The 20,699-nt window shown below is 37.2% G+C and overlaps 2 protein-coding genes across 2 annotated transcripts; one reads left to right on the plus strand and one right to left on the minus strand.

The window, feature by feature from the left end:
- The first annotated feature begins 6,409 nt into the window (after positions 1-6,409).
- On the plus strand, positions 6,410-16,780 carry LOC128235815 (furin-like). Its single transcript, XM_052950609.1, has 9 exons — positions 6,410-6,547; positions 7,929-8,138; positions 8,512-8,612; positions 9,462-9,568; positions 10,143-10,257; positions 11,008-11,166; positions 13,329-13,450; positions 14,800-14,874; positions 16,662-16,780. The coding sequence occupies exons 1-9, from the start codon at positions 6,410-6,412 to the stop codon at positions 16,778-16,780; spliced, it is 1,146 nt and encodes a 381-aa protein (XP_052806569.1).
- A 1,146-nt stretch (positions 16,781-17,926) lies between these two features.
- Positions 17,927-19,505, minus strand: LOC128235816 (acetylcholine receptor subunit beta-like). The gene is made up of 3 exons (XM_052950610.1): positions 19,494-19,505; positions 18,859-19,161; positions 17,927-18,679 (listed from the first exon to the last, which is right to left on the minus strand). The coding sequence occupies exons 1-3, from the start codon at positions 19,503-19,505 to the stop codon at positions 17,927-17,929; spliced, it is 1,068 nt and encodes a 355-aa protein (XP_052806570.1).
- Between the last annotated feature and the right edge of the window lie 1,194 nt (positions 19,506-20,699).

Genomic DNA, 20,699 nt, shown 5'->3' on the forward strand with positions numbered 1-20,699 from the left:
AGAATTGTCACTTACTTTGAAATTAAGCACCGTTAATTTTCAAAGATTACATGTTGTATCAGGCCGGAATTGACAAAAGTTCTAATCTAGCAACACAATTTAAACCCTGTGATATTCATGATTGTTTTCCTTTCTGGTTGCATCTTTTTAAACTGATTTCAAAGTACGACAACTAAAAGGTATGTGCACAACCAATACTCAACAAAATATAAATCTGCAGTAGCATTCTAAATCTTAAATATAGAGAGTGAATCCTGGACCACATTCAGATTCATGGTACATTGTGTATTTAGTTATAAAGTACATGGAGGACAATTGATCAGTTTGTCCTTTCTCTACTGTTTTAGTATCGTTATACATGTATTTTATATGATAAAATACACAAAATGATGTTACGAAAATGCGTCAAGTAACTTCACATTTTTCATGTCTTCACATCAACCACTTTCCCGCATTGATTGTTATCAATTGCATTATAGTCAAATAATACAATGTACAATGCTATCTGCAAATAATTCGCAGCATGTGTAATGTTTATAAATGATCTCCGAGGCGACGGCAGAAGAAGAAGGTAACCTAGTGTTACGGGGTATTCGATGTGTATATAGCGGCACTTATACTGTCTCGCTAAAGATCTAGCTTTAATAGCGACGCTACGGTAGAGTGTCCGCATGCAGAGCGAAAGGCCGTGGGCTCGAGCTCCGACAGGTGCACATAGCAATGTATGCTGTTTGTTATATTTGGCGCCCAAGGTGGGGCCCGTGTTGCACGATAAACCTCAAGGTCATTGGAAATTGACCCTTGTCTCCTTAATTCGAGGACGAATTTTAAAGTGGAGGGGGAATATGTTACCGGGTATTCCGTGTGTATACAGAGATTTTTGCAGTCTATTACACTAGTAAAACATATCTGGTTTTGTTTTAAAATCAGGCCATCGGCTATTGACAGGGCGCTATTGTTCTTCCTGTTTAAATAAAATTCAGGGCGCTGCATGCCCTTGTTTGAGCAACAATGAAATAGGATACTGGAGAGATCATTTCTGTGACAGTTGATTTTCGAAATACTTTTGGAAGAGACGCGTTTGTAATCAAAGGATTTTAAAGCTCATACCAACGTGTGTGTATTGTATTCCTTCATTACAGGATGTTTATGCTTCTACTCTTTGATGGCTCGGGTCATAAAATAACATCCTCGTTCGCCCGTCCGTCACATGATATTGTGTCGCACTGAGTCTCAGAAAGTATATTAGCCAGAATTTGAAAATACACAGAAGTGTTAAGCAGCATATACAGTTGTGTACCATGGTCATTCCGTGTGACTGTACCCAATATTAGTGCACAGGTATGACTATTGACTTAGTATTTTTAGGATATTATAGAGCCTCCAATGACACGTATCACACACAAGATTTACGTAATAATCAAATACCATTACACGAATGTTCAGCAGCATATGAAGTAGTGTATATGTAGTGTAGTGTAGAATGTATTGTATTGCTTTGCGAGAAGTGCGACTTAGTAAAAATGCATAAAGAGCAAACAATCTTGTGTCGCGCGTATTTCTCAAAACATATTAGCCACAGGGTAGTCTAAAATAATAGACATGTCATACGGGATTTTCTAATCCCTAACGTCTAAATGGGTTTGTGCAAGAACAGGGGCGTTTGGGAAAAATATTGAAAATGTATTCAGAGGAGTATTTTATGTTTGAAATAGATAATAAAGGTTTATATTCATATTTTACCATGTAATTGCAAAGATATTTTGCACAGTACAAGTATTAAATGCATTTTATCACAGAATTTACCTTTCCAATAAAACGACATTATACTGACACACACAACAATAATGCCAATCGTAACAACTCGGCCATCTCCGGCAAGCTTCGAGATAGATCTCGTAAATACAATCATAACAGCCATGGCCGAAGTGTTCCGATTGTTGCAACACTGTGAACCGCAGCCTTGCAGGTGCCCTTCATGTATATATCGTTATGTTTTGACAGTATGAAATGAAGAAAAACACATCAATCTCATAATAATTCGTTGGATATTTGTTTTTTGTGTATGGAACAAATATATAATAACATTATTTGGTAATATTTCTTGTTTTTATGATATTTTATTGACGCAGTGTGCGATCGGAATAACTACCCACTTTTGGTACAAAACAATTTATACATGAAGGATTTGCCATACCAATTTTTTTTTTAAACCCGTCAACGTATAATTATTTGGACTAGCTACAAGGATGCACCTGGTGTTCAGTGTGTCGCTTCATTCAATAACTGCAAAGCTATAGCCTTTGACCTTGTGTAGATATGGCATAACGAACATGCATTCACACTTCTTTCGCACAAAATACAGAAATGTTAATCAGCATGCGAAGTTGTGCACTTTGGTTGTAACGTGTGTGGATTCCTCCAGTACGGTAAGAGTTATATCCTCTTACATGATAAAAACATTATAAGAATTTTATCTGAGTATTTCTAAATTGAATATAATTATAATGGAAATTTTCGTAAGGCAAAGAAGAGACTAGTTGAACAAGTTTTCAGTTATTCAAAAGTCACGAATACTCAATCTCAACATTTTTTACATCTGTTTGATTTTATGACTGCTCTAATTTTGTTATACTCATCCAAAGAGTGGAGTTTTGAAATTATTAAAAAAAACGTAACAGTTTCAACTGAGATATTGTAAATTAATATTCAATCTCAAACACTTCACTCTTAACTGCATGGTGTACACTTTACTTAGTATAAAACCCATAGCTTTACAAATTGAATCAAACGTTACTAGAGCACGATTGGGGACGGTAACGATTGTTAAACATCTAAGTTGCTATATGATAATGCTCTAAAACTGCATAATAGTAATGTTATTGTTTCATCATGGATATTATTTGTTAGCAATACGTTGAATAAACTCGGTTTGTCCTATATTGTTAGAAGTCCATCAGTCAATAGTCCTGATCATTTATGTCCATTGTTAAAAGTAGACTGTATTACCAACTTTGGTTTTAATTAAGGACTGTATATAGTTCTTCCAGATGTCTTGTACACATAAGGTTTAAGAATAATCATTGTTTGAAAATTATCGCACATTTTTGAGACAATGCAATTTGATTTCACAGAGCAACAACTTAAACGCCAGCTGACACGGAGCAACAACTGTTACACGGAGCAACGTATTTATGAAACTGCTTTAACTTTTTGTGTAATATTGTTCTTAAATCCGAGCAGTTTGTAGATATGCTTCGCTCTCCGGGTAGTGAATCTTGCATATTGAGCACACATCAACACTGGTTCACTACTGAATTAAAACTACACGACTGTAGTTTGTCCGATGAGAGACTTGTCATTAAAGTCAGAGTGATAACACTTCATAAAGAAGAATTGATTCCTCAAAAAGACGGATAAACAAACGATGTAAATGATTCGCGGCTTCGAGGAATATGCAAATTATACGGTGGCACAGAAGTGACATCCGCAACACTTAATTTATATTGTGGCCACAACTTAGTAAGTTGAGGTAACTTGTGGCCGCATTTATGTAACGTGAGGCTACAATTTAATAACGTGTGGCCAAAAGTTATTAAATCGTGGCCACAACTTAGTTTAGCCTGTGTCATCTTTCAATCGTTATTGTTTTTTACCGGTGACAGTACGGTAATATGGATACCCCGCATATTTTGCCTGCACAAAAAGGCCTTTAGTCCTAATGGAAGCAATGGGAAGGAGAAAAAAAATGAAACGCTGTCATGGTGGCGAGTCATGGTTTCTCGATCACGTTGTCAACAGAGTCACAAACAGAACGCGCGTCAGTGTACTCTCTTCGTCTTAACGTCAACGTTCTCGGTACTCTGTGCGAAGGACGTAAACGTATTTGATTTACTAGTATATGACTGTTCCTCAAAACGGTTACAATATTAGCATAAAAAGGCTTGCTTTAAAAGTATTCTAATTTAAGACTTTCCCTGTCTTCGTCTGTATTATTCACTTTTGCTTAGTACAAATAGCGTTTTAGTATCAGGATTGCTTACTGTGTTATAACCATATAGCGTTAAAGATTAAACGGCTGTTTTGATTGGCCACAATATCAATAAAGTGTTGCGGATGTCACCTCTGTGCCACCGTAATATTCCTCTATTATGCCTTAAGCAAATAGTACCAAAGATCAATTGTGTGTACTTTTGATAAAGCTCCTAGAATTTGTATGTATATGTGTGAGCTATTATTATGCAAATTATTATTGTTAAAAAGTTGAAAAAAGTTAGTTCATATTATTGCTACGGAAATTGCCTTTTGATTACTGGCTGTCTTTATTCATTTATCTTTCATACTTACTAGTCTTATTGGTACGATTTATATTGGAATCATGTTATTAACTTTTGACTGTTTCCCTTCTGTACGATTGGGAAGTTGTATTTTCGTTTTCTTTCGACAAATACTTATACCCAAGTGCAAATCGTATTTTCGATGTTACTCATCTTTCTAAAACCAATTTCCATCTGCGCTGTTTTGGATAGTTGTGTTATCGCTTCTGTCGACAATTACTTCACAGTCGCGGACTACACTATTGTTTACTCACATGCACACACTTCATTTTAGTCCATGCCCAAGTATTTTATTTATAATTATTTTACTAAAATTATGTGCTTATTTGACTATTTTAATGAAACATATTTAGTTGCTTGTGTTTGCACAATGGGATGGTTGGTTGTACGTAGATAGCCCAATCACAGCTAGCCTGTCACAGGAATCAACCTGGCACAGGGGTGGTTGGGGTGAACGTAGGTAGCCCAATCACAGCTAGCCTGGCACAGGAATCAACCTGACACAGGGATGGTTGGTTGAACGTTGATAGCCCAATCAGGGTTATGGTTAGACCTTATGTACGACTGACAATTGACAGCCAGCTCACAGTTGGCAGCCAGCTAGCAGCCTGTTAACAGCTAACAGTTGGCATCCAGCTGGCAATTAACAGCCAGATAACAGTTGGCAGCCACTTTATACTTAGCCATGAAGAGCCTAGCTCGCCTTTGGCAGCCGCCTTGTGTACGGCTGCCAGCTGGCAATTGGCAGCCAGCTAACAGTTGGCAGCCAGCTGACAGCCTGCTAACAGCTAACAGTTGGCAGCCAGCTGGCAATTGACAGCCAGCTAACAGTTGGCAGCCACTTTATACTTAGTCATGAAGAGCCTAGCTCGACCTTTGGCAGCCGCCTTGTGTACGGCTGCTAGCTGGCAATTGGCAGCCAGCTAACAGTTGGCAGCCAGCTAGCAGCCTGTTAACAGCTAACAGTTGGCAGCCAGCTGGCAATTGACAGCCAGCTAACAGTTTGCAGCCACTTTATACTTAGCCATGAAGAGGCTAGCTCGCCCTTTGGCAGCCGCCTTGTGAACGGCTGCCAGCTGGCAATTGGCAGCCAGCTAACACTTGGCAACCAGCTGGCAGCCTGTTAACAGCTAACAGTTGGCAGCCAGCTGGCAATTGACAGCCAGCTAACAGTTGGCAGCCACTATATACTTAGCCATGAAGAGGCTAGCTCGCCCTTTGGCAGCCGCCTTGTGAACGGCTGCCAGCTGGCAATTGGCAGCCAGCTAACAGTTGGCAGCCAGCTGGCAGCCTGTTAACAGCTAACAGTTGGCAGCCAGCTGGCAATTGACAGCCAGCTAACAGTTGGCAGCCACTTTATACTTAGCCATGAAGAGGCTAGCTCGCCCTTTGGCAGCCGCCTTGTGAACGGCTGCCAGCTGGCAATTGGCAGCCAGCTAACAGTTGGCAGCCAGCTGGCAGCCTGTTAACAGCTAACAGTTGGCAGCCAGCTGGCAATTGACAGCCAGCTAGCAGTTGGCAGCCACTTTATTTTAAAACAAAACACACCTAGGGTTAGGTTAGGGTTACGGGCATAGATTTTTTTTTCTCCAACTAGCATACCAAAATCATCGTACGACATTAGTGAACAAATCTCTGGTAGGAACTTATTGGTAAAAAACAAAACAAAAAAAAACGATTTTTTTTAATTAGCATGCTTGCCTTCTGTGGTTTATTCTCTCTGTCTGTCTGTCTGTCTGTCTGTCTGTCTGTCTGTCTGTCTGTCTGTCTGTCTGTCTGTCTGCCTGCCTGTCTGTCTGTCTGTATGCAGCCTGTCTGTATGCTGTCTATCTGCTGTATATGCTATTTGTCTTTTTGTTTTTCTCGTCCGTCCGTTCGTCCGTCTGTCCGTCTGTCTGCCTATCTGAATTATCGATTTTTTGTTTTTCTCGTCCGTCCGTTCGTCCGTCCGTCCGTCTGTCTGCCTGTCTGAATTATCGATATAAAAATCATAAGCAATATCAACATTCATGACTTATTTTTCAATTCAAGCCGTACGATTACTTGACTCTTACATCGGGGCAACCTCAAGTATGGAAGCGCTCGCCATAACACACAAACTCGACTACGTGGATATTTATAGTAACAGCTGGGGCCCGGTGGACGATGGAGAAAATATCTCGCCACTTTCGGATGTCTTAGAAGAGGCGTTAAAAACTGGTGTCACTGATGTAAGTGAATTATAAGAATACAGAGATAATAGAAGCCAAATGAAGGAGTCTTTGATAAAGTATGTGTAGTTATCTGTAGCAGGGTGAGGATCACGTGATTTAAAGGGGTTCTTACATGGGTCACCACGGGTCACAACCGATGTAAACATACAAGTACGTGACGTTAATTTCAAATTACTTTTTTGACCCCCTTAAGTCACGTGATTCTTCACCCTGTTTAAGAGAAAAAAGAAGCACCATGACCGGCCATCTATACTTAGCAATATTTAGAATGGTAATTAATTATTTCTCGCCTCAAATGGCATCATAAAACAGTTTTCACGCACCATTCAAGAAATAATGCTGCACTCTCCTCAGAACTATTTACGCATATCCATGACAACCACGAACTATCACATATCCAAACGCATTTATTTTCACTACGCACAAAAGAGTTCAAGCAAAAAAATACATTTTTTTTTCTTTATTTTGTTTAACTGAGGTGGGAGAAAAAGCATCTCACCATAGCCGCTCGTTAGTCTAAAATAATAGACGTGTTATACGGGATTCTTCCAATCCCTAACGTCTAAACGGGAATGTGCAAAAAACGGGGGTGTTATAAAAATATTGAAATTGTTTTAAGTGAAGTATTTTATGGTTGAAATTGATCATAAAGAGTTATATTCATATTTTACCATGTAAGTGAAATGTTATTTTGCACTGAACAAGCATTTAATGCATTAAAACATGTTGTTTACCTTTCCAATAAAACGAAAGTTGACTGACACAGACAACAATTATGCGAAGGGGAACAACTCGATACAATCGTAATAACTCGGCCTCCTCCGACAAAGCTTCGAGATAGACCTCGTTATACAATCGTTACAACTCGGCCATGGCCGAAATGTTCCGAGCGATTTAAAACTGTGCCCTAAAGCCTTGCAGGTGCCCTTCATGTATATATCGTAATGTTTTGACAGAATGAAATGAAGAAAAGCCGTCAAACTCATTATTATAAGTTGGATATTTAATTTTTGTGTACGGAACTAATATAAAATAACATTATCTGGTAATATTTCTTGTTTTTATGATATTTTATAGACGCTATATGCTTTAACCCGGAATCCTGATCGGAACAACTACCCACTTTTGATACTAAACAATTTGTACGTGAAGGATTTGCCATATCAAAAATCTAAAAAAAAATCCGTCAACGTACAATTATTTGGACTAAGCCGCTCGTGTAAGATAAGTTCATCCCAATCCTTGCGTAGGGTGTTTCTACCTCGTTTCCGCAAAACACCCTACGCTCGGATCGGGATGAACCTATCTTATACTCTCGGTCATGAAAGATACTTATAATCTTCACCTCCCTTATCATGACGCTCGGTTATTTTTGTAGGGTCGGTCAGGCAAGGGTGCCATTTATGTTTGGGCTTCCGGAAATGGCGGGGAGGACGAAGACGATTGCAACGCAGACGGTTACGCGAGCAGTATTTATACGATCGGTATTAACGCAGTCTCTCAGACCGGGGCGCCCACGTACTACGCCGAGTGGTGTACTTCCGCCAAGGCCGGAACGTACAGCGGAGACGATCCTAACCCGGACATAGTAGGTTACGTTTTAGAATTTGCCATAAATACAGTCGAAACCCGTTCGCTCGAAATCGACGGAGTCGTCGAGAAAAATTTGAGTGAACGAAAATTCGAGCCAAGCAAAACACATTGTACAAGATATCTTGACATTAGGCCTCTCCTTCCTATATTTTGTTCCTCATGAAGAAGGCAATAAAGTCACATCTCGAAACATTATGTGACTCGAGCTAAAAGGTCGGTCCCTCGCGTCGTCGAGCTTACCTCCAATTGGTTTCTTTTCACCTGAGGATTGCTTTGTTATCGAATACACTAAACCTTTCGGAAAATTGTTCTTGATAATGTTTGAACTTTCTCCTAAATCTATGTGAAACATAGACATTGTGTTTCAGTATACGACGGGACCCAACGACGACTGCGTGAGCGATTTTTCCGGGACTTCTGCCGCCTGCCCTCTGGCTGCCGGGATATTTGCGTTGACGCTCGAGGCAAAGTATGCGTGTATACAGTTGACACGTGTTTTAACAATACATTTAGTCATAGTTTTTTTTATTATTATATATAATACATCTGCATATTTACTGCGCGCCGATCTCGTGATACCTACGTCATGCAGTTTATGACACGTGCTAAAATGGGACAATGTCTGGCAAACGCAGTAATCAGAGAATACAAAATAAACAATAAAACATAAACATTATACTAAAACACACAAAATGTTAACCTATGGTTAAACTTGAGTTTCGGCTCAAGACTTTTGTAATAGACCAGAAAATTCTACTGAGTCCATGTGAAGTTGAAAATCATACTCGAGAGTTCCAAATTTCAATACAAATCAGTTTTTGAAACATACATGGAATAATGTTTAGTTTATATCTTTTCCTGTTTATTCAGAAGTAAGAGTGTGTGATAATTTGGATATATTAACAGTTAACAAACTTTAAAGTACGGATATGGAAGGGAATTCTCCTCTGAACTCGTAAAATTCTGGCAATTCTGACTAAAACCTCATTGGAACTATATTACATAATACTTCTATAAATAACGAAGATCAACCTAGTACAGGGGAGGGAACTGAGATACAATACATAATTAAATCAATGCAGTTGTCCCTTCTGAAAAATAAGTTAGTTAAATGGACTACTTGTACCCAGTAGAATTGTTGGTTAGACTGAACAACATACATCCTTTACATTGCCAATCAATTTAAACATCAGATTTTGCAAACGTATATTGACGTTCATACTCGCCTTAGTATTTAAAGCTTGGTCATTTTCCTCAGCATGGTTATGTATTTTTGTGCAAATCGAAAAATTATCCACACTTGTTTGTTTTTTTTCAGTCCGGACCTAACATGGCGAGATATGCATCACTTGATTGTAGAAACGGCCAATAATACCGGGTTACACTCGAACGCTTCCGTCTACACTAACGCTGCTGGGAAAGAAGGTAAGTAAAGCTCGTATCAATTGACCATTAATATTGAGTCAGAATGTTACGTGGATTACTCGCAAACGCGTCCTTTAATACTAACTTTGCTGTAAAATGACGGATTTAAGTAACCATAATATTAAACATATAAGGTAAGGTCTGTGTACTCGCGAAAGCATCTTTCTACGCGCTAAGGTCCATTCATATACTGCTGATGTCAATTTATTATAAATATCCATCTAAATAACGTCGTGTAAAGCTGTTGTCAAATGGCCGTAAACGTTGTTTTCAGGCAAATTCCATTCAGACATTCGACAAAAATGAAAATGAGGATAATTATGTATTCATTTAAGTGTAAGATCTTATTTTATTTAACAAGTGTCATAGAAAAAGAATGACATGGTTTGTATGTTTTTTAAAAACATTCCCTTTTTAAACATCCCTTTGTGACGTATAGGCGTCTGTCACACACAGTTTCGATCGCCGATGTCGTCACGGATCCACCACTTCTTCACCAATACAACAACTATATATACTATATAGCAACATGTTCACATGTCAAACTAATTTACGCGTTATATTCATGCTTCAGTGAGTTATTATTTTGGTTTCGGTCTGCTGGATGCGGAAGCTATGGTGGACGCGGCGCCCTCCTGGCTGACTGTGCCTGACGTTCTCTCCTGTTACGAGTTTTCCACTAATACAGGGTACGGACAAATTAATTAAGGTACGGACAAAATCGTATCTTAATATAACTATTCTAGTATCATGGCTTTTGGGCTACTATTTGAACTGTAAAAAATTATCAAATTGTTACTTCACTGTTTAAAACGGTGAAATATTATTTTTATTTCACTGATAAATCTATAAAACAAATTGTAATGTATAAAATGAAACACTTTTGATAAATGATAATATTTTTAGTAAGATCTCATTGTAAATATTTTACGCATGTCATGAAAGTCCGTTTCACACATAGCTGTTTAAGATAAAACAGTGTCCTACAAGGGGTGTTATTCAATATTAGTCTTACTTGGATCTCAGAACGATGTAGCTAATCGGAGTACGTGTTATAAATAAAGGACCTATACAGTGAGTGCAATCACTGATGTATGACCGTAAGATTGACTTAAGTTGTATATTGAATACCATCCCTGGTCCGAATCGAAATGTTATCATCGCGGTTGTAATGGTAGATAGAAACGTGGGTTATATTTCAATATTTCCAAATTTTTTCTTAAACAGTCGAACCCCGTTCGCTCGAACTCCCAGGGACCGGCGAAAATACCTCGAGCCTCAGGAAATTCGAGCTATGCGTGAATGCTTTCTTTCAGCAGAAAGACATCGGTCCTTTACATCCAGTTCGAGGCAACGAAGAAATCGAGCCAAGCGATTTTGAGCCAACGGGGTTCGACTGTATAAGTATAACATGTTTCGTTTACCACAATCGTTTCCAGGTCTGACACGGAAGCTATTACAGACACGCTCTCGATGACGGCGTGCCAGGTGGCCTACATTGAACACGTGACCGTGAAGATTCGCTACACACCGGAATGGCGCGGGAAAGTACAATTGGGACTTTACTCTCCGGGAGGGACGGAGGTGACTTTATTCAGGTGCACCTGCTGCTTGGTTTTTGCTGTGCCTTTAATTAATGGTCAAAGATTTACATCTTTAAGATTTTAGTGGTTTACATTATACTATTTAAACTACCCGATAACTTGGTACAGCCACTGTTTATTTCTACCGCTTCACTGATTAAATCGATAACGACTAGCTGCTGATTTACTGAATTAAATGTTTGGGCAAACTTGAGAATCAAACTATGAAATTGACCACTTATTTATAATCAGTACCGTTTTATTTTCTTATGATTCAAAACGAAATCATTAATCGTCAGATCTACTTCTTGACATGACATCTTAAAAGAATTAATGCCCCTTGGTTACAAAAGAGGACGAATAATGTAATGCGTATTGAAATAGTGCAAATTAAAATTCCACGTTTTAAGATTGCAAAGTTAATATCTTAAACAAATTTTAGTGAGGAATCGAAGGAATAGATAGTTATAGATAATTCACACAAATGTAGATGGAAATGTGTTGACTAAAATACTCTGCCTTAAATTACCAACTTCAAATAATCAAAACTTCTTAGCCAATATCGGATTTAGTTTGATTTACACTAACAATAACCTTGCAATGATTTATCAGTTTATATTTTAAAACTAGCTTATTGTATAAAAAATCATCACTTTACCTACTCTTTTAGGTAATGACAGGCACTCATCAGCTACAGTCTGGTGCCACTCAAGGTAAAAAATCGGGTTCAATCGTTATTGCCTTTGAACTGAATGGAAAACAAGTAAAATCCCGCATTTGGTGTCTACAGCCTTTCAACGCTTAACGCGCTTTGATTGTAATAGCTGCTCTCTTTCTCATTTTCATTTTGGCATTGTCAAAATGTCATTATATGTCGGCGTCTATGCAAGATATTCACTTGAAATTTAGTACACATAATAACCATGACAATTCGGACATATATACCAAATCACGAAACTCTTATTCTCATTGACAGTATTAAACTGAAAAATGTATTTTAGTCTGGTATAAAAGGGGTTGCGCTCATGTGTATGTAAAATGCACTATCTGTATGACGAAATACAGTGTGACAATTCATTTGGAGTGTTACAATTAAGACACTGAAGGCTGAAACACTTCGAAAAAGTTTGACATATACTCAAATATTGTTTTATTCAGTCCACCATTTGTATAGCGTTAGTAAATCGGCTCAACAAAAGTCTTAAAGGTTAATTTATCCGTATGTTTGTGTCCCTGTGGGCGTGAGGTTTTGTTGTCGGTTTTCTAATTTTTCCTTGACTGTACCGGCGTGGGTTCGCATCCCACAAAAACAGAACATTGTTTTATACTTTAAAGCTGCACTCTCACAGATTGAACGTTTTGACAACATTTTTATTTTTTGTCTTAGAACGAGCCAATTTTTGCGAAAATACAAGGAAACCAATTATATAAGACAGCTGACAATGAAATTACAATGAAATTAGATCGCAGATTTTTATATTTAAGTTAAAAAATTGATGTTTTGTGCGTTTTTCTTAAACCGTTAGTAACGGTTTAAGCACTAAAACATTAATTTTCGAACGGAATTATGAAAATCTACGATCTGATTTTTGTCAGCAATCTTATATCATTGGTTTGCAGATATTTACGCAAAATTTTCCTCTTTCCAAGGCAAAAAATAAAAAAAGTTGCAAATCGGGTATATCTGTGAGAGTGCAGCTGTATTTTTCTGCAGTTTCGGTATCAAAGAGTACAATAGTGATTAACTACATTATACGGTCGAACCCCTTTGACTCGATCTCACAGGGACTGGGAAAATACCTCGAGCCTCGGAAATATCGAGCCAAGCGTGAATTCATACATTCAATAGTAAAGAATCGGTTATATACATCCAGTTCGAGCCAACGGGACAATCGAGCCAAGCGAGTTCGAGCCAACGGGGTTCGACTGTAGCGTGAATTGTTTGATACTGTGATATTTTACTTGAATATAAACAACGGCTATTGTCTCAAATCGTTATAGAAATTGTGCAGAACACAATATTATCCAATATACTTCAAGAATAGCAAAGATTTGAAAGTAAACAACGATGACGTTTACGATAGGTTGTTACCGTTAACAATGTTCGAGATAATCTACCCAATGTCAGTTACGTAAGATGTACAAAAGTCATAGAATTGTTAACATGTATATTTTAGCGCGCGGTACTGGGACTATGCGGAGGAAGAGACGAACCATCAGTTTATGACCGTTCACCTGTGGGAGGAAGATCCGGTAGGGGACTGGACTTTAGCCCTTAACGCCACATATAACGCTGGTTGTAAGTCCTTAAGCCTTATAATAAAGTAATCCGAAGAGTATGGAAATCGGTTTGGGACATGTCTATATCTTAAAGAAAGTTCCAAATTGTTACTTTGTTGTCAGTTTTTATTTGCAAATTGCTATTTTAGTTTCTGTTCGTTTTAATGATATTAAGATAATGGAATTTTCACTTTTTAACTAGGGTTTCGATTTCATTTCCAAACAAATAGGGAACAGTGTGTGTATACCATGTGATAAATTACGTCCTAAATGCTACGTCGGAAGGCAACATTTTTCCTAAAATAAAGATTTAAATCAAAGACAACTTTTTATTACCTACACCAATTTAAATAAAACAAAGGGCAGTCTATGCCGCTTACAGAGCCTCGCCTTCGTGTTATTACAGAGGTTTGATAAGGTGATTAGTTTCATCAAACACTTCGACAAACCTTTTTCCAAAATATTGTTTTGACAGTGCTCCGTCAAACGGCCGTATTGTGAAAAGGTTTGTCGAAGTGTTTATGAAAACTAAACTCTCAATCAAACTCTGGTAAAAGACCGAAGGCGGGCCTCCGTAAGCGGTGTAGACTGCGCTATGTTTCATTTGAAATGATAAAGAGATAGTGAAGTTATCTTTGTTTAAAGTCATAATCCGAAGCAAAATATTGCCTTCCGACGTAGCATTTATGACGCAATATATCACGTGGTATACACACCTTATGAAGTTATCAAACTCCGGTAATAAAACGAAGGCGGGGCTCTTTAAGTGCATTCTTGTTTTAATTAAAATGGTTTTGTAAAAGAAAAATTATATTTGATTTAAGTCTTCATTTTAAGCAAAATGTTGCCTTCTGGTGTAGCATATATGACGTAATTTATCACGTGGTATACACATACTGTTACAGTGAATGTTCATTTTTTTTACTTCCTTTTAACATTTGTTTATAACATAACATAACAAAACGTTTATTCAGCATTAAATGACATATAATCTATAGCCAAAATGCAAAACATATTAAATAAATCATATGAAACGATCATATTAACGAGCAACCTTGCAAAGAATACTTCAACACATATTTTGCCAATGGCCAACACAGCAAAAGTTCATTACACTTTTATCATCAGACAGCAAGAAACTGTGCAAAGTGTTTGTTAATTTTGGTTTCACACATTTTTGTTACGATCGAAAACTTAATAATGTGAAGAATATTTTTGATACTAAATAATCTACTTCTCTATTGACCATGTATTTGCTCTTCACGATGTTTTGTATATGATTTATGTCATATGTTATGTCTCATGGATATGAATGTTGTAACATTTAATGTTGAATAAATGATATGTATGTATGCAATCGTATTTCAGGGAACATGAAGCTGTATTCCGGGCAGCTGACTGTGTACGGCACCGTCACAGACCCGACCGCAGGAGCACCAAGTGGTATGACCTAATTAATGCTAATCGCGTGCTGTAGCCACTTGTAAATAACTGGTTAACTTCTTGTTTGGTAAAATATTACCCAAACTGTTTGTTGATAGGTCAATATTAATTTAAAAATACTATTAGCAAATCAAAATGATTTTAACATGCAAACTAGCCTCAAGATACTGTACCAGTCAATTGTAACCTCGCCACCCCCCCCCCCCCTCCCAGGTCCGGGGTCCGGGGAATAGCGGGGACTTTGACTTTCGGTCTAGCCATTACCCCGGGTAAAATCCCCACCCTGCGGGAACGAACTGCTGGTAAAATCCCCGACAAATGCCCCTGCACCCAAGGGACTCTAGGTAAGGCTCATTCCCCGCTGTTTTTGGTTCGAGGACAAAACCACCGCATTCACCCGGCACTGCTGGGCCACCTGGAAGGTAAAAACACGGCCCATTTCCCCGGCTATCCCCGGTATACCCTCGGACCTGGGGGCGTGGTTACAATTGACTGGTGCATAATGACCCCTTGTTGAGTTCTGCTCATTTTTCGACTTATGAAGTATGAAAAACACAGCAACTAAGATGTGGTTCAAACACCATCAGGGGCACGTTTTAACGAAATGTTACAAGCGCTAGCTACTCGGTACCTAGTAATTTAGTCAGATTTTCGCTGTCTCTTAAATCGACCTAACACACATATAGGAGCTGGAATTAAATAAACGACTTAACTCTTATGGTCATACATCATTCACTTTAAAGGTCCGTTTACTTATATTGAGTAATCTGATTAGCTACATCGTTCATAGATTCAATGAAGACCAATATTGAATACCAATTTAAGTTAAAAAAATGTCTTTATTGAAACTATTGCTCCCTTTAATTTCAGCCGGGTCGCTAGGTGGCGCATGTAATCCTGTTCCGGTTATTCGAAAGCTGCGTGCTCAAATCCGGACAACGTCTGCGTCAGCTGCTCGACAGGCTTCCATATTTACAGCACATATTGTTACCAAGGTAACACATTATACTTTCTAATATTGTTCACATTTTCTATTCGCTATTTTTTGCCTTAATGTCTTCTCCAGAGATGTTTATGCTCTCTCACACCAAGATATCAACGATAAGAAAGAATGACTCTGTTTGACTGACAGACAGGTCGTCAGAAAGTGACTTTCTATGGGTCGTTATGAGATCTTTAAAGTGACACTCTTATTCAATACATATACATGTATAACAAACATAGAATTTGGGTGATGAACCTTTAACTACTTACTAAATAATGCATAATGGAAAATATTTAATACTGATAACAAAATTGTAACCGTGTATTTAAAAGCTGAAAACGCAAAAATATTAAATGATTGGTGAATGCTAAAAGATTAACTTGTGATCTTCTTTAGTCTAGGTAGAAAAACCCATGTTTTTTTTTAACCTTCCTTTGAAATTTAACCTGGTATCCTTCGTAAGAACCATTGTTTTCGACATTTATTCATCCTTTTGGGTATATTAAAACAATTGTATTTATTGTGGAAAATCTTATTTGGGAGTAAGAGTGCATCTTTAAGCAGAACGTTTATTGTATCTTCGATTAAATTGGTTTGAAGTGATATTTTTGTCTGTGCAATATCATACCATGTCATAATATCGTAAAACGAGTTTTAGCATCTGGTACATTACAATACATTATCAGTGTTCAATAGACAATAATAATTTGAATGAGAGGTTTTAAAAATCATTCTACTTTTATTCAGTTCAATGAATTTTACAAAATTTAAATGTAAATTTCATACCCCTGTATCTTGATAGACGGACGGATAAACGGCTACTGTGACGACAGCACCCCGTGCCGCTCCTTTTCCGGTGACCTAGAATGTGTGGACGGCAGGTGTGGGGAGACATCAGGTATTTACGTTCGATTTATATGATACATGTTTAAAACTGTTGATCTTAACACTGAATTCAAAAGTATTCATAAGGAACGTATTTAACTATACACATTTTTAAGATTTGTATTCTAGTTTAGTTTTGAATATGGACAATAAGTTCTTAGTTTAGGCTTTCCAAAACCATTAACGGTTGACATTATGCTGCATACTGGTATCCATCTTTAGCTCATGAATAAGTAAGAATTTAAGGATGTATTAATATTTCTGCTATCTTATTTTTAACCAAAGAGACTAAGAAGAAAAATACCCATAAGTCTTTAAAGGCTGTTTAATAACAAAGGGAAGAAACTAACAATGGAGGTTACATACAACGAACAATGGTTTCTTACCGGAAAATAGTCCTGTAACATTTGGTCTTGCTTTTATGACATTTGTTGAGCGAGGTCGTAAAGTATACCGTACTACACATATTAATAGTGATAATTTCAATAACACACTGCGCCCAGGTGGTGTATACATTGTGTTTGTATACCATGTAATAAATTAGGCCATATATGTTATGTCAGAAGGCAATAGTTTGCTTAAAATGAAGATTTAAATCAGAGATAACTACAAGGTACACGCAATAACCACGTGGTATACACACACTGGTATAGCAGGAAGCAAAAATAGGTGTTGTCAGACGACTGTCCATTTTTAGATCGAAAGAAGGACGGCACATTATGTATTACAACTTTGTTACAATATCTTCTTCAATTTCGAAAATAAATAATTGTCTATCTTTTTATGGTGAACTTATTGTAACTCGAAATTTTGGTTAAGATATTCAAATTGGTAAAACTAGTTCCTTTAATGCCTTAATTCTATTTATAGGCATTTATACATGTATATGTTTTCCAACGTTTTGCATTTTATCTTTCTCTTTCAATACAAAATATGAATCATTCGGTTTTGGCCAATGACATATCGACTTGAAGAAAATCATTCTTAATGTTGTTTTTTTCCTTTAAATGAGATTAAATAATAATAATTTGATAACGCTATTTTGTAGAAAATTCAAACTTAATTTTTAAATAATGACATTTAAAACGTTAAATATCCTTTAATAGGCCAATTCTAATTATATAAAATAAGAAAGCGTTTCTGCTGCGTACAAAGTCGTTCGAAGCAAAACTATTTCGGTGCCTATTGTGATGTTAACTGTACAAGGTAGTAGATATTGATAACAAACATAACAATTATAAATGCCACTAAGCACATAATATCAACAGCGTAACTAACATCCTTCCAGCTGAGCGTTACTTCCTTGTTGTCTTCGATTGCTACCTTCATTTCTGCACCTTGTTTCTCCATTGTCGGTTTAATGTCGGTTTCGGCAATGTCTTCAACTTTCTGAGACTTGAGAAATGTATTTCGGCAAAGTACTGCACCAGCTACGACTGAAATGCACTTTGGTGGTCGAGATTGCTCATTTTTATGGTATATTGAAAGATTCAGGATGGCCATAACACACATGAGCGTGCTGAGGGTCAGGGTTGCTAACAGATAAAAGCTAAGCACGGGGAGCGGGTCTGACGTTTTCGGCAGGTTATCTCCAAGCAATGTCACAAACACTGCTAACGACAGGAGTAGAGTCACGGAGTATGATACCCGTTCCCCGGCATCGGGCGGCAGTACAAACACTAGCAGGTTGATTACAGCCAGAAACAATATTGGCAGAATGATGTTTACAACCATAAACGTCGACTTTCTCTCTAAGCTGACAGTGAATGTAGCTGCTGATGTATATTGGCTGACTAGTGTCACCGCTCTTGTCAGATTTAACAGGGACCATCCGCCGTCTCCTTCGAACGACGATGCGATATACGTTACAGTTCCTTCAATGAGGTTTACTTCTGTGTTTATGAAACCTGGGACAAGAAATTGAATGCCGAACGTCTGAAAACAAGTAAAATAAATATACATTTTTAGAATTGGTTTCGTTTCATTCTTTTTATTAATCAATGTTATTACAATCATTTGCATTTCAAAAAGTAGGACAAATTTGTTTAACATTTATTTACATTTGAATTACAATGAATTAACTTTCACTCGCTTCAAAATCTAAAATGACCAACCTGCTTATCATAGGGGTAATATTTCGAATCCAGCGGACTATTGACTGAATATACACCGGAAGGATAGAACGAGATTGTGCCGTCTGACGAAAGCCGAACATAGCTCCTGTCCTCAACTTTAAAAGCTGTTGCGGTGGTATCCGGGTTGCCAATGAACAGGGGCGGGTACCAAACCTCGGAGATGGGAACCATTATTGAATAAATGTAGTTGTAATCATCCGGTTTCCAGACAAGCTCCTCGTCTTTCCATATTAATTCCAATGTGCCAGTTACCGATACCTTCCCAGTTAGCTCGTTTATTTCCTAAAAACAATTGGTTATCATGGTGCTTAATTGATGTTTTAAACATGTAGACGAAATGTAAATTATTTTTTGTTTTAATAAGGGCTCTTTAAGTTCTCAACTGCGATTAACATGGAAACAATCAAATTTGTTAATTTACATTCTCTGCCTGATTAGGTAAAGTAGATGGAATGGAAATCAAGTGTAGGTGAAATAGTCCAAGCAAAACATGTAGTTGATTTAACCTTATAGAGTGATGGACTTTTGAAACTTTGATATGAGATAATAGCTTGTTTACAATTATTTGAAATTAATGAATATTGTATGTAGTGTAGCATATAGATCTCACATACATGTTGTAACATAGTGGTTTTTACTCTATATTATGAAGGCAAACATTCTGATTAAGGTTCATAAAGATTGGACAAGAAATATTGCAAAAATATAGCTTCTAGTGTGTCCACAATAATTTTCTTACATTTGGCACACCACATGTTATTAAGTTTGAAACTAATCAAAGATTCGATAGAGGTTAATATTTTGATTAAGTTTTATGAAGCGGATGTATTGCCTTTGATTGTTCTCAAGATTTCTCTAACATTTGACCGTATGACCCCATTTGAACCACTTTTAAAGACAAGGTGAACATTCTGACCACAGTTTGAACAAAGTCTTACCAGTCAATACCACTATGTGATTGCGGACATGATTAATTTTCAATAATTTGACCTAATGACCTAGTTTCATATGACCCACTTTTAAATTTATCAATGATTTTATCAAAGAAAATATTTTGATAAGGTTTCATATGTGATGGACTAAATTCAACTCCTAAAGAGTGTGTTAAAACTATTTTTCCAATATACGACCTTGTGGCATTGTTTATGACCCCATGAGATCAACCTTTACATGTGGTTGAGAGGTGATCAATGGGAACATTCTGACTTAACAAAATCTAAACATAATCTAACCAACCCCTACAAAGACATGGTTCTAGACAAAAAATCTTAGATTCAGCTTCGTGATCTTATCTTTGATCACATGTGACCCAATTTTAAACATTTCCTTGAGTTCATCAAGGGAAATATTCTGAATAATATTGATTAATATTGGACTAAATATAATGTCTCTTCTTTGTTACAAAGATTTGACCCCACGAAAACCACTTTTACAGGCGGTGTAGATTTGATAGGAAAACATTTTGACCACTTTTAAATATTATCTGGCCGAACCCTACCAAGATATGGCTCCAACAAGAAGAATGTGAATTATGGAAGGACAGATGGACAGCACCCAGAATTTTTCTTAAGGTTTAGCGGGGGTTTCTAAAAATATAGCTGAACTCTGAAATAAAATATTATATGAATATTTCACAAAGCATTGGGAAACATAATAAGTTGTTTTCCCTTAGATTTTGAAATTAATGTCTCAGAGTCAAAATCATAAAAGTACGCTTAAAGGGACGAGACGACAGATGAAACAATTGCAAAACAAGAAAACTGTCAAAAGCTTACACAAAATTAATATCGTTGTGTACAACGCATGAAATTTTACTTACT

This window comes from Mya arenaria, chromosome 5 (genome assembly GCF_026914265.1).
Source record: "Mya arenaria isolate MELC-2E11 chromosome 5, ASM2691426v1".
NCBI classification, from domain to species: Eukaryota; Metazoa; Mollusca; class Bivalvia; order Myida; family Myidae; genus Mya; species Mya arenaria.

Excerpts from the sequence above, each read along its gene's own strand:
- LOC128235816 (XM_052950610.1), bottom strand. Across the intron at positions 18,680-18,858 it reads ATTACCCCTATGATAAGCAG|ACGTTCGGCATTCAATTTCT; the intron begins GTTGGTCATTTT and ends ACTTGTTTTCAG.
- LOC128235815 (XM_052950609.1), top strand. The coding sequence starts at position 6,410 with ATGGAAGCGCTCGCCATAACACACAAACTCGACTACGTGGATATTTAT. Across the intron at positions 8,139-8,511 it reads ACGATCCTAACCCGGACATA|TATACGACGGGACCCAACGA; the intron begins GTAGGTTACGTT and ends ATTGTGTTTCAG. Across the intron at positions 9,569-10,142 it reads TAACGCTGCTGGGAAAGAAG|TGAGTTATTATTTTGGTTTC; the intron begins GTAAGTAAAGCT and ends TTCATGCTTCAG.